Source organism: Phalacrocorax aristotelis, unplaced genomic scaffold, assembly GCF_949628215.1.
Source record: "Phalacrocorax aristotelis unplaced genomic scaffold, bGulAri2.1 scaffold_339, whole genome shotgun sequence".
In the NCBI taxonomy this organism is placed as follows: Eukaryota; Metazoa; Chordata; class Aves; order Suliformes; family Phalacrocoracidae; genus Phalacrocorax; species Phalacrocorax aristotelis.
Window position 1 is genome coordinate 16,678 of NW_027441262.1, and position 13,429 is coordinate 30,106.

General features: G+C 61.6%; 2 protein-coding genes and 4 non-coding genes across 6 annotated transcripts; 3 read left to right on the forward strand and 3 right to left on the reverse strand.

Annotated features, from left to right (window-relative positions):
• The first annotated feature begins 7,152 nt into the window (after positions 1-7,152).
• On the forward strand, positions 7,153-7,720 carry LOC142051210 (histone H2A type 2-C-like). Its single transcript, XM_075080393.1, has one exon. It carries the CDS (start codon positions 7,164-7,166, stop codon positions 7,551-7,553), a length of 390 nt encoding a protein of 129 aa, XP_074936494.1. The 5' UTR covers positions 7,153-7,163; the 3' UTR covers positions 7,554-7,720.
• A 1,074-nt stretch (positions 7,721-8,794) lies between these two features.
• On the reverse strand, positions 8,795-9,250 carry LOC142051211 (histone H2B 5-like). The gene has a single exon (XM_075080394.1). The coding sequence runs from the start codon at positions 9,198-9,200 to the stop codon at positions 8,820-8,822; it is 381 nt and encodes a 126-aa protein (XP_074936495.1). The 5' UTR covers positions 9,201-9,250; the 3' UTR covers positions 8,795-8,819.
• A 928-nt stretch (positions 9,251-10,178) lies between these two features.
• TRNAG-GCC (transfer RNA glycine (anticodon GCC)) lies at positions 10,179-10,249 on the forward strand. The gene has a single exon. It is a non-coding gene; the product is annotated as a tRNA-Gly (tRNA).
• A 183-nt stretch (positions 10,250-10,432) lies between these two features.
• Positions 10,433-10,506, reverse strand: TRNAN-GUU (transfer RNA asparagine (anticodon GUU)). The gene has a single exon. It is a non-coding gene; the product is annotated as a tRNA-Asn (tRNA).
• A 489-nt stretch (positions 10,507-10,995) lies between these two features.
• On the reverse strand, positions 10,996-11,077 carry TRNAS-GCU (transfer RNA serine (anticodon GCU)). The gene has a single exon. It is a non-coding gene; the product is annotated as a tRNA-Ser (tRNA).
• A 1,377-nt stretch (positions 11,078-12,454) lies between these two features.
• Positions 12,455-12,526, forward strand: TRNAA-CGC (transfer RNA alanine (anticodon CGC)). Its single transcript has one exon. It is a non-coding gene; the product is annotated as a tRNA-Ala (tRNA).
• The last annotated feature ends 903 nt before the right edge of the window (positions 12,527-13,429 follow it).

Sequence of the window (13,429 nt, forward strand, 5' to 3'; positions counted from 1 at the left end):
CTGATATCCAAAGTCCTCAACCAGGCAGTGGGTGTTTCTGTTGCTATCATGACAGATTTGAGGGGAAAAAAATCACTTTTTTGGGTACCCTGGAGCCATTTTTATTGAGGGGGAAGGACACACACACAAAAAAAAAAGCCCCATGGGGAGATTAATTTTAAATTAAGTCGAATTTTAATTTTAAATCTTTATTTTCTGCCGAGGGGGAGCGTTGCCTCATATACTGGAACAGGAAATAAATTCAAAGTTCTCCGAGATAAACTCTCCGGCGACGGTCATGGCCGTTCTTTGTGGCCTTGGCAGGGTCCTTCCCCCATCCCAAAGGAGAGATCCCTGGGGAATTCGGGGGGGGGTGGGCAGGAGAGACGCCCCACCCCCCACACACACCCCAACATACGCTTGGAAAGCTCAGGTATCTCCTGGTGCCTCCACGATGACGCAAGAGCTTCTTCCATCCCTCGGGAAGAGCCGCGGCACAAATTAGGGGGCTGGTTTTGAGGTCCGAGCATGGAGACCCCCAAATAAAACCTCCTCCCCTCCCTCCTTCCCACCCAAGAAATGAATCCATGAAGGTCAGGGTGAGTCGCGCCCCAAAAGCCATCTGAGCCTCCCCAAAACCCCGTTACCAGGATCCACGCCTGGTCCCACCGGCTTCACGTCAGTGTCCCCTTGGAAAATCCGCCCCGTGGGAGGGGGACGGCGAAGGGTCTGGCTCTTCCCAGGTGGCCTGGAAGGGGGTTGGAGTGAGGGGGGGGTCGGTCTCGTCCCCCAGGAACAAGCGGTGGGACGAGGGGAAACGGCCTCGAGCTGCGCCAGGGCAGGTTTAGGTTGGGTTTGAGGGAAAATGTCTTTACCCAAGAGCGGTCGGGGTTGGAACGGGCCGCCCGGAGCGGTGGGGGAGTCCCCAGCCCTGCGGGGGGGCAGCTGACGGGTAGACGTGGGGCTTGGGGACGTGGTTTAGGAGGCCTGGGGGGGGTTGGGTTGGGGTTTGGGGGCATTGGGTTGGCAGTTGGTGGTGTTGAGTTGGTGGTTGGGGTGTTGGGTTGGGGGCTGGTGGCATTGGGTTGGGGGTTGGTGGCATTGGGTTAGCAGTGTTGGGTTGGTGGTTGGTGGTGTTGGGTTGGTGGCGTTGGGTTGGTGGTTGGTGGCATTGGGTTGGTGGTTGGTGGAGTTGGGTTGGTGGTTGGTGGTGTTGGGTTGATGGTTGGTGGCGTTGGGTTGGGGGTTGGTGGCGTTGGGTTGGGAGTTGGTGGAGTTGGGTTGGGGGTTGGTGGCGTTGGGTTGGTGGTTGGTGGCGTTGGGTTGGCGGTGTTGGGTTGGTGGTTGGTGGCGTTGGGTTGGGGGTTGGTGGCGTTGGGTTGATGGTTGGTGGCGTTGGGTTGGTGGTTGGTGGAGTTGGGTTGGGGGTTGGTGGAGTTGGGTTGGGGGTTGGTGGCGTTGGGTTGGCGGTGTTGAGTTGTGGGTTGGTGGAGTTGGGTTGTGGGTTGGTGGCGTTGGGTTGGTGGTTGGTGGTGTTGGGTTGGTGGCGTTGGGTTGGTGGTTGGTGGCGTTGGGTTGGTGGTTGGTGGCGTTGGGTTGGTGGTTGGTGGAGTTGGGTTGGGGGTTGGTGGCGTTGGGTTGGGGGCTGGTGGCATTGGGTTGGGGGTTGGTGGCATTGGGTTAGCAGTGTTGGGTTGGTGGTTGGTGGCGTTGGGTTGGGGGTTGGTGGAGTTGGGTTGCGGGTTGGTGGCGTTGGGTTGGGAGTTGGTGGCGTTGGGTTGGGGGTTGGTGGCGTTGGGTTGGTGGTTGGTGGAGTTGGGTTGCGGGTTGGTGGCGTTGGGTTGGGAGTTGGTGGAGTTGGGTTGGGGGTTGGTGGCGTTGGGTTGGGGGTTGGTGGAGTTGGGTTGGGAGTTGGTGGAGTTGGGTTGGGAGTTGGTGGCGTTGGGTTGGGAGTTGGTGGCGTTGGGTTGGGGGTTGGTGGCGTTGGGTTGGCGGTGTTGGGTTGGTGGTTGGTGGAGTTGGGTTGGGGGTTGGTGGCGTTGGGTTGGGGGTTGGTGGAGTTGGGTTGGGGGTTGGTGGCGTTGGGTTGGTGGTTTGTGGCGTTGTTTTGGAGGTGTTGGGTTGGTGCTTGGTGGAGTTGGGTTGGGGGTTGGTGGCGTTGGGTTGATGGTTGGTGGCGTTGGGTTGGGAGTTGGTGGAGTTGGGTTGGGGGTTGGTGGCGTTGGGTTGGGAGTTGGTGGCGTTGGGTTGGTGGTTGGTGGCGTTGGGTTGGTGGTTGGTTTAGTTGGGTTGGGAGTTGGTGGCGTTGGGTTGGGGGTTGGTGGCGTTGGGTTGGCGGTGTTGGGTTGTGGGTTGGTGGAGTTGGGTTGTGGGTTGGTGGCGTTGGGTTGATGGTTGGCGGTGTTGGGTTGGTGGTTGGTGGCGTTGGGTTGCGGGTTGGTGGCGTTGGGTTGGGGGTTGGTGGAGTTGGGTTGGTGGTTGGTGGAGTTGGGTTGGGGGTTGGTGGCGTTGGGTTGGTGGTTGGTGGCGTTGGGTTGGTGGTTGGTGGAGTTGGGTTGGGGGTTGGTGGCGTTGGGTTGGTGGTTGGTGGAGTTGGGTTGGGGGTTGGTGGCGTTGGGTTGGGGGTTGGTGGCGTTGGGTTGGGGGTTGGTGGAGTTGGGTTGGGGGTTGGTGGCGTTGGGTTGGGGGTTGGTGGAGTTGGGTTGGGGGTTGGTGGCGTTGGGTTGGGGGTTGGTGGAGTTGGGTTGGGGGTTGGTGGAGTTGGGTTGGGGGTTGGTGGAGTTGGGTTGGGGGTTGGTGGAGTTGGGTTGGTGGTTGGTGGCGTTGGGTTGGTGGCTGGTGGAGTTGGGTTGGTGGTTGGTGGCGTTGGGTTGGGAGTTGGTGGCGTTGGGTTGGGAGTTGGTGGCGTTGGGTTGGGGGTTGGCGGTGTTGGGTTGGTGGTTGGTGGAGTTGGGTTGGGGGTTGGTGGAGTTGGGTTGGTGGTTGGTGGCGTTGGGTTGGTGGTTGGTGGCGTTGGGTTGGGAGTTGGTGGAGTTGGGTTGGTGGTTGGTGGCGTTGGGTTGGTGGTTGGTGGCGTTGGGTTGGGAGTTGGTGGAGTTGGGTTGGTGGTTGGTGGCGTTGGGTTGGTGGTTGGTGGCGTTGGGTTGGGGGTTGGTGGCGTTGGGTTGGTGGTTGGTGGCGTTGGGTTGGCGGTGTTGGGTTGGTGGTTGGTGGCGTTGGGTTGCGGGTTGGTGGCGTTGGGTTGGGGGTTGGTGGCGTTGGGTTGGTGCTTGGTGGAGTTGGGTTGGGGGTTGGTGGCGTTGGGTTGGTGGTTGGTGGCGTTGGGTTGGTGGTTGGTGGCGTTGGGTTGGGGGTTGGCGGTGTTGGGTTGGTGGTTGGTGGAGTTGGGTTGGGGGTTGGTGGCGTTGGGTTGGGGGTTGGTGGCGTTGGGTTGGGAGTTGGTGGAGTTGGGTTGGGGGTTGGTGGCGTTGGGTTGGTGGTTGGTGGCGTTGGGTTGGGGGTTGGTGGCGTTGGGTTGGTGGTTGGTGGCGTTGGGTTGGCGGTGTTGGGTTGGTGGTTGGTGGAGTTGGGTTGCGGGTTGGTGGCGTTGGGGTTTGGGGGTTGGTGGCGTTGGGTTGGGAGTTGGTGGCGTTGGGTTGGGGGTTGGTGGCGTTGGGTTGGGAGTTGGTGGCGTTGGGTTGGGAGTTGGTGGAGTTGGGTTGGGGGTTGGTGGCGTTGGGTTGGTGGTTGGTGGAGTTGGGTTGGGGGTTGGTGGAGTTGGGTTGGGAGTTGGTGGCGTTGGGTTGGTGGTTGGTGGCGTTGGGTTGGTGGCGTTGGGTTGGGGGTTGGTGGAGTTGGGTTGGTGGTTGGTGGCGTTGGGTTGGTGGTTGGTGGCGTTGGGTTGGTGGTTGGTGGAGTTGGGTTGGGGGTTGGTGGCGTTGGGTTGGTGGTTGGTGGCGTTGGGTTGGTGGTTGGTGGCGTTGGGTTGGGAGTTGGTGGCGTTGGGTTGGGGGTTGGCGGTGTTGGGTTGGTGGTTGGTGGCATTGGGTTGGTGGTTGGTGGCGTTGGGTTGGTGGTTGGTGGCGTTGGGTTGGGGCATTGGGTGGCGTTGGGTTGGTGGTTGGTGGCGTTGGGTTGGTGGTTGGTGGCGTTGGGTTGGTGGTTGGTGGAGTTGGGTTGGGGGTTGGTGGCGTTGGGTTGGGGGTTGGTGGCGTTGGGTTGGGGGTTGGTGGCGTTGGGTTGGTGGTTGGTGGCGTTGGGTTGGGGGCGGGGACGTTGTGTTGGGGGTTGGTGGTGTTGGGTTGGCGGTTGATGGTGTTGGGTTGGGGGTTGGTGGCGTTGGGTTGGTGGTTGGTGGCGTTGGGTTGGCGGATGTTGGCGTTGGGTTGGTGGTTGGTGCATTGGGGTGGCGGTTGGTGGCGTTGGGTTGGCGGTTGATGGTGTTGGGTTGGCGGATGTTGGCGTTTGGTTGGCGGATGTTGGCGTTGGGTTGGTGGTTGGTGGCGTTGGGTTGGCAGTTGGTGGTCTTGCGTTGGCCGTTGACAGCATTGGGTAGGCGGTTGGGGCTGTTATGTTGGCGGTTGGGCTTGATTGTAAGAGACCAACCCCCCCCTTGGATACAAAGAGCGCCGTATTTGTGTAGTTCACCAGAATCTAGACTTTCCTTTTCTATTAAACATCGTTAATACTCAGTCTAAGACTGGGGACGGGACCTCTCGGCCGTCAGCTCACTCGTTTAATTAATGACAAGCGTTTCTTTTTAGAAGGAAAACGAGCGGTGGCTGCTAAGAGGAAACAGTGTTAAGGTGTTCCTGTGTACCAGGGGTTACGAAGCCTCAGCCATCAAGGCCACCAAAGACCCCTGAGGAGAGGAAAGCACGCGCGGAGGAACCCGAAGCGGAGCCAAGAAGAATGACTCGGTGCCATTGTATAACTTACGTTGATCAGCATGAATTAGGTAGAAGATGTAAGGATTTATTGTACAACTATAATGAGGTAACCGGCATCGGGGCGCTTGATTTGTGGAAAACCACCGAGCGCCCAGCCTTGGGCAACCCTGAAATAAATCAGCAACGTCTCCCCTGAGCGTGCGACCATTGGCTCGTTGCGCGCCGGGTGACGGAGCCGCTTTTCGGCCAACACGATGATCCTGGAGGTCTTGCCCGACCTTAACGACGCTATGATTCAATGATTCTATGAACTTCAAGGACCGGCAGCGGAAACGTCCTGCGATTGATGCCGTAAAAGCCGGTTTAAAGAACTCTCCAAGGCTCGGTTTTGGAGTTTCAGAAAGCCGGCATTGCTTCGTTCCAGCGCCGGCTGCACGGAAAGGAAAAGGGAACAATTTGGCCTAGAAGGCGCTGAAAAACTGGACAATTGGTGAATGGCCGGAACTGGGGGGAAGGGAATGGTTGTCTGTCTTGACTGCAGTAAGGCATTCGGCCCGTCTCCCACAGCATCCTCGTCGGCAAGCTAAGGAAGCGTGGGTGGGATGAGAGGACAGTGAGGTGGGCTGAGAACGGGCTCAACAGCAGAGCTCAGAGGGTGGTGACCAGCGGGGCAGGGTGCGGATGGAGCCTGTCACTAGGGGAGGTCCCCAGGGGTCTGCGCTGGGGCCAGGGGGTTCAACAGAGTCATCGGTGACCTGGATGATGGGATCGAGTGTCACCTCAGCCAGTTTCCTGACGGTACCGAGCCGGGAGGGGCGGCTGAGGCACCCAAGGGCCGCGCTGCCACCCAGCGAGCCCTGGCCAGGCGGGAGAGCTGGGCCCAGGGGAGCCTCGTGGGATTCAGCCAGAGCCAGTGCCAGGTCCTGCCCCCGGGGGGGAACAGCCCCCCGCACCAGCACAGGCTGGGGGGGACCTGCTGGGAAGGCCCTGGGGGTGCTGGGGGGCAGCGAGGTGACCCCGAGCCAGCACCGGGCCCTTGGGGCCAAGGGGGCCAGCGGTGCCCTGGGGGGCATTGAAGGGAGTGTGGCCAGCAGGGCAAGGGGGGTTCTCCTCCCCCTCTGCTCTGCCCCGGTGAGGGCACATCTGGGGGGCTGCGGCCAGGTCTGGACCCCCCAGTTCAGGAAGGGCAGGGAGCTGCTGGAGCAAGGCCAGCGCAGAGCTGCCAAGGGGATCAGGGGCTGGAGCATCTCCGTTGTGAGGAAAGACTGAGAGACCTGGGCTTGTTCAGCCTGGGGAAGGGAAGGCTGAGGGGGGTCTCATCAGTGCCTATAAATATCTGAAGGGCTGGTGTCAGGGGGATGGGGCCGGGCTCTTTTCAGTGGTGCCCAACGCCAGGCCAAGGGGCCACGGGCACAAGCTGGAACACGGGAAGTTCCACTTAAATATGAGAAAAATACTATTTACTACGTGGGTGACGGAGAAGTGGCACAGGCTGCCCAGAGAGGCTGTGGGGTCCCTTCCCTGGGGACATTCACCCCCCGCCTGGACGCGGCCCTGTGCCCCTGCTCTGGGGGTGCCTGCTCACACAATGGGTGGGACGAGGTGAGCTCCAGGGGTCCCTGCCAGCCCCCGCCAGGCTGGGATCCTGTGAATTGTGGCGGGGGGAGATTGAGACCCCCGAGTCAACAGAGGGACAGAAGGACTGACCCCCCCCCTCACTCCTCTTGAGCACGGGCAGCGAATTAAAATCACACTGTACCTTTACAATTAAGGGGAAAAGATACAGACCAATGGGAGAAGGGGATGCTCAGTCAATGATTACGGATTAAACCGGCGTGGTGCCTTAAATTTCGTCTATAAAATGTGAAAAACGAACACGTGGGTGTCCTCGATTTGTGGAAATATTCCACCTCGTGCCCGGCGCAGCATAAACTGTCACGTCTCCGAGCGTCCTTTTCGTGCATTGTTTCAAATTAAATTATATTAATGGGTTGATATTGTTATTTAGGGGGAAGAGCTTGGCCGCAGACACGCGGCGGACTCGCGCGCAGCCGTTAATAGATCATTAAAACGGCGCTTTCAGGCATAATAAATTTTAAAATCGCTTTATAGAAACCGAAGGCGCAGCTACAGCTTGAACGAGCCTCGCATGGAAATGAGGCGGCTCCAAACGACCGCCTCCTATTGGCCAGGAGCTGGCGCCGTTCCATTGGCCCGCTGCCGGAGGCGCGCTAGCCAATCCCAAGGCGCCGTTTGGATCCCGGGCAGGGTATAAAAGGCAGGGTAGGCGGCGGGGGCTGAGGGTACGGCGCGGAGATGTCGGGCCGAGGGAAGCAGGGGGGTAAAGCCCGGGCTAAAGCTAAGTCGCGCTCATCTCGGGCCGGCTTACAGTTCCCCGTAGGCCGGGTTCACCGCTTGCTGAGGAAGGGGAATTACGCGGAGCGGGTCGGAGCCGGAGCCCCCGTTTATTTAGCCGCGGTTATGGAATATTTGACGGCGGAGATCCTGGAGCTGGCCGGGAACGCGGCCAGGGACAATAAGAAGACGCGAATTATCCCGCGGCACCTGCAGTTGGCGGTTCGCAACGACGAGGAGCTCAACAAGCTGCTGGGCGGCGTCACGATCGCGCAGGGCGGCGTCTTGCCCAACATCCAGGCCGTGCTGCTGCCCAAGAAGAGCGAGAGCCACAAGGCCAAGGGCAAGTGAGGCAGCGGAGTCGCCGCCTTGGGGCTGGTTCGGTGCTTTGAGGTGTTTTTAGGTGTTTTTTTTTCCTTTGCTTTTTAAACCCAAAGGCTCTTTTCAGAGCCACCCACCGCTTCAGGAAAAGGGCTGGAGGCGCGGGTTGAGCGCTAATAAATTATTAATTACCCGGGCTTAAAGCGCCAGCACCCCGAAACTCATTAAAACGGCCCCAAACGAAGCAGGGCAGCACCTATTTAAAACAAACCGCTGTGGAAGCGGCGAAGGGGCGGCAAACGCGACCCCCTGCCGCGGCCGCGTCGGCCCCGGCGCTGCCGAGAAGCGGAGCTGGATGTTATGCAAATGAAGGATCCGAGCCGCGGTCACGTATTGGCTGAGAGCGTGCGGGGCAGCCCCTTGCGGAGAGGCCTCCTCCCCGCACAGTGATTGGCCCCGCTAATGCATTGGCTCAGCCAATGGCCGCGCGCCGTTTGGATCCGCCCCGTGAACGCGACCCTGTCGTTCTCCGTTATAGGGAAAGACGGTGGGGGCGGCTTCCCCCCGCAACCCCGCACTGGTGGGGTCGAGCAGGCAGTAACAAGGTTTTTCACTTCCATCAAACCGAGCTTTTTTTATGTTTTTAGCGGTTCAGAAAAGCCCCAGAAACTTAAAAAAATAAGAAGAGCCGACGATTCTCCAAACACTCCGGAACGGCAAAAGCCCGCGCGCAAGGCGGCCCCGCTGAACCCACGCACGCGTCATCGGGGTGTGCGACACCCACGCCCGGGGTCAGACACCGTCGCTCGGAGAGTTGGGGGGGGGGGGGGGCGGCACCACCCCCCGCCGCGCTCGGCCCCGCACCACCCACCGCTTCCCACTCCGCGCCCGAAATAGGCGGCCCCGCCCCCTCGAGGGATTTATATAGGCTCTCGGCGGACCGGAGAGAAACCCTCCACGCCACACCGGTCCGCCCCGCCCCCGCGGTGACGTCCGCGTTCAGACGGACCAATCAGCGCCAAGCAAGGGTTTAAAGGGGAAAGCAGCGGCGATAACCGCGCCCGCGGGGAAAATCCCAACCGCGGCTCAAAAGCCGCCTTTTTCCGTCAAAAAGCAGAAAAAAAAGTGTTTTACAGACAGTTCCCCCACACCTCCCGCCATCTACAAACCGTTCCGATCCTCAGAAAGAGCAGAAAAAGAGGGGGGCGGGTTTCAGCAGCGGTGTCAGCTCTCTCGTAACGATATGGGTGGCTCTGAAAAGAGCCGTTGCGTTAAGCCGAGCCTAAACGGGCAGCTTTATTTGGAGCTGGTGTATTTGGTGACAGCCTTGGTACCCTCGGAGACGGCGTGCTTGGCCAGCTCGCCGGGCAGCAGGAGCCTCACGGCCGTCTGGATCTCCCGCGAGGTGATGGTGGAGCGCTTGTTGTAGTGAGCCAGGCGCGAAGCCTCCCCCGCGATGCGCTCGAAGATGTCGTTGACGAAGGAATTCATGATGCCCATGGCCTTGGAGGAGATGCCGGTGTCGGGGTGCACTTGCTTCAGCACCTTGTACACGTAGATGGAGTAACTCTCCTTGCGGCTGCGCCGCCGCTTCTTATCACCCTTTTTCTGGGTCTTTGTCACAGCTTTTTTCGAGCCTTTTTTAGGCGCAGGCGCCGATTTGGCCGGTTCAGGCATGGCCGCGGTCGATCGCTCCCCGAAGCCACCGCACAAGCCCCGTAACGGAGTGAAGGGGCCGGCTCGGGCGGCGCCGCTTTTATAGCGCCGTTATGCAAATGAGGGATTGCAAACCCGCGCTCTCCCATTGGCTGAGCCGCCGCGCGGAGGAACACCCCCCCACCCTCCGCCGCATGCAAATGAACCGGCTCCAGGGCGCAGGATCTGATTGGGCGCTCGGCGGAATGAGTTGAACCAATCAGATCGCGCCGCTCGGATGTAGCGCAAACCCCGCTCGGCCCCGCCCACCCGGCTGCCTTGCGGCCAATCAGCGCCGAGCGCACAAAATTCAAATCGCTGAGGGCGGGAAACAAGGAAAAGCGCCTTTTCCGCCTCAAAAATCGCTGTTCATTTTAATTAGCGCCGCAGCCTGATTAGGGGAAAAAATTAAAAATTCCATTTTCTTCGGGATATCGGGTCACCTCGCGCGGGGACGAGGATTTTATGCGTTTATTTTAGCCGTGTGCTGGGGGCGGCTGGGGGAGCTGGGGGGGTTTAGCCTGGAGAAGAGGGGGCTGTGGGGAGCCCTTCTCGCTCTCTGCAGCCCCCTGAGAGGGGCTGGAGTGAGGGGGGGGTCGGTCTCGTCTCCCAGGAACAAGCGGTGGGACGAGGGGAAACGGCCTCGAGCTGCGCCAGGGCAGGTTTAGGTTGGGTTTGAGGGAAAATGTCTTTACCCAAGAGCGGTCGGGGTTGGAACGGGCTGCCGGAGCGGTGGGGGAGTCCCCAGCCCTGCGGGGGGGCAGCTGACGGGTAGACGTGGGGCTTGGGACGTGGTTTAGGAGGCCTGGGGGGGGTTGGGTTGGGGTTGGGTTGGGGGTTGGAGTCGATGATCTTAGAGCTCTTTTCCAACCTGAATGATTCTAGAATACTGCGATTCTGTGGAGCTGTTTTGGGGTTACTCACCTTACTTTCGGGTCTCCCGGAATCCTTGCAGAAGCAGCATTGGTGGTTCAGTGGTAGAATTCTCGCCTGCCACGCGGGAGGCCCGGGTTCGATTCCCGGCCAATGCAACTCAACATTTTCCCACTGGTTTTTCCTTTTTCCCTCCCCCCGCACTGTCTTTCACCCCTTTTTCCAGTCCCAGTTTCCACCTGAAACACATAAAACGATCGCGCCGCAACTTTCCGCTCCCACCCGAATTAAAAAAAAAAAAAAAGAAAAGAAACCCGCGTGGGTTAACCACGTGCCGCCGGCGTCCCTGGGTGGGCTCGAACCACCAACCTTTCGGTTAACAGCCGAACGCGCTAACCGATTGCGCCACAGAGACCCGCGGTACCGGAACCCCCCCCCCGCCGCCCCTCCCGGCTGCACCCCCTCGGGGGGGGAGGGGAGGGAGGGAATTGGGGGGGGGGGGCCGATTCCTGCACCCCAAAGAGAAAAGGGGGAACCACGGGGTGGGAAATAGGACCGTGCTTCCGCCCCCCTCCCCCCACCGCGAGGTGCAAATGTGGCTAAAAGAAAAAAGGGGAGGGGGTGCAAAAGGGCACTGGGGGGGGGGGTCCTGCATCTGCAAGACAATGAGGGGGGGGATTGGGGGGGGGGGATCTGCAAGAATTTGGGGGGGGGGGGGGTGTGAATCGCCGGGAGCAGGATCACCTCTTTCCGCAGACCTGCGGGGGGGGGGCTTAAAAATTCATTGGGGAAAGGGGGGGGTTGTCCTAAAAAATTGGGGGGGGGGAATTTAAGAAAGGTAAAAGGGGGGGGGTCTCGTGGGGAAGGACAAAAAGGGGAGGTTTTGAGCAAAATCTGAGTGAGCCGACGAGGATGGGATTCGAACCCACGCGTGCAGAGCACAATGGATTAGCAGTCCATCGCCTTAACCACTCGGCCACCTCGTCCGCCGGGCGGGGGCCGCCGCCGCGCCGCTACGGGGCGCCCTCGGCCCGGGGCTCGGCGGGGCGGGGCCTGGGCGCAACGGGGGCGGGGTTGGGGGCTCCCGGGGGGCGGGGTTTGGGGCTCTCGGGGGGCGGGGTTGGGGCTCCCGGGGGGCGGGGTTTGGGGGCTCTCGGGGGGCGGGGTTGGGGCTCCCGGGGGGCGGGGTTTGGGGGCTCTCGGGGACGGGTTTGGGGTTCCAGGGACGGGGTTTGGGGCTCCCGGGGATGGGGTTTGGGGGCTCCGGGGGGCGGGGTTTGGGGGTTCTCGGGGACGGGGTTTGGGGCTCCCGGGGGGGCGGGGTTTGGGGGCTCCGGGGGGCGGGGTTTTGGGGCTCCGGGGATGGGGTTTGGGGCTCCCGGGGGGGCGGGGTTTGGGGGCTTCGGGGGCGGGGCCTGGGCGCAACGGGGATGGGGTTTGGGGCTCCGGGGGCGGGGTTTGGGGGCTCCCGGGGACGGGGTTTGGGGGCTCCCGGGATGGGGTTTGGGTCTCTGTGGGGCGGGGTTTGGGGCTCGGGGGGGTGGTGTTAGGGGGCTCCGCGGGGGCGGGGTTTGGGGGCTCCGCGGGGTCGGGGTTTGGGGCTCCGTGGGGCGGGATTTGGGGCTCCGGGGGGCGGGGTTTGGGGGCTCCCGGGGATTGGGTTTGGGGGCTCCGCGGGGCGGGGTTTGGGGGCTCTGGGGGGCGGGGTTTGGGGGCTCCGGGGGGCGGGGTTTGGGGCTCCGGGGGGCGGGGTTTGGGGGCTCCGGGGGACGGGGTTTGGGGCTCCGCGGGGCGGGGTTTGGGGGCTCCGGGGGGCGGGTTGGGGGCTCCGGGGGGCGGGGTTTGGGGGCTCCGGGGGGCGGGGTTGGGGGCTCCGCGGGGCGGGGTTTGGGGGCTCCGGGGGGCGGGGTTGGGGGCTCCGGGGGGCGGGGTTTGGGGGCTCCGGGGGGCGGGGTTGGGGGCTCCGGGGGCGGGGTTTGGGGGCTCCGCGGGGCGGGGTTTGGGGGCTCTGGGGGGCGGGGTTTGGGGGCTCCGGGGGGCGGGGTTGGGGGCTCCGCGGGGCGGGGTTTGGGGGCTCCCGGGGATTGGGTTTGGGGCTCCGGGGGGCGGGGTTTGGGGGCTCCGCGGGGTCGGGGTTTGGGGCTCCGCGGGGCGGGGTTTGGGGGCTCCGGGGGGCGGGGTTTGGGCTCCGCGGGGCGGGGTTTGGGGGCTCCGTGGGGCGGGGTTGGGGGCTCCGCGGGGCGGGGTTGGGGGCTCCGCGGGGCGGGGTTTGGGGCTCCGGGGGGCGGGGTTTGGGGCTCGGGGGCGGGGGTTTCGTGGCCTGGAGGCGGTGCTAAGGGCGCCGGCGGGCAGGGGCCCGCGCCGGGGATGTAGCTCAGCGGTAGAGCGCATGCTTCGCATGTATGAGGTCCCGGGTTCAATCCCCGGCATCTCCACTGGCAGCGGCGGGGGGAGGGGTCGGCCCCCTTCACTATTTTGGGGGGGCGGGGGGGGCTCATCAGGACCCAGCGGGGAAAATGGGGACCCCTCCAACCGCTTTTTTTTCCCTCCCGCCTCCTCCGGTGCTAATCCCGCCTCCTCCAACCCCCACTGCCGTGGGGCACCGCCACCAGCCTCCGCCCGGCTGTCGGGGGGGGGGGGGGGGGGGCTCTTTCTTTCTAAATACGGTTTATCAAACCCAAATAAAACACTAGTTTCTAACAAGCAGAGTGGCGCAGCGGAAGCGTGCTGGGCCCATAACCCAGAGGTCGATGATCGAAACCATCCTCTGCTAAAAAACCCTTTTTCCTTCCTTCCCCCCCCAGTTCTGCATTTGCTTCATCTCAACACACCCTCCCTCCAACCCCCACCAAGGATAAAAACCCCCTACCAAGTTTCCCAAATCCCCCCCCCTCATTGTTCTCCAGAGAGAGACACTTATCACCCAGCTTTCGGTGTCTTCTGAGGCGATATCCTGAAGGAAATTGAATTTCCGCTAAGAAATAACGATGAACCACGTGGCAAAACAGAATGTGGCGGCAGGAGAAGGGAGCTGAGAGAGGGGGAGGGTTTGTTTTATGACTATATCCGTGAAGAAGAGCTGAGAGACTGATAAAAGAGCAGAGAGACTGATAGAAGACGCTGAGGACGGGGTGATAAAGTGTATATCTATGGAGAATGATTAATTGGGGTGTTGATAAGGGCTAAAATTAAGTGTCCTTTAGCCTAACCATCCTCATTATAATACTAAAAATCACGCCCACAGGCCAGAAAACCCCCACTCCACTAAGCCCCTCACTCTCGGAGCTCACATGGCGAATTTAAAGGGAGCCGGGCATTTTATGGTGAAATGAGAAAGA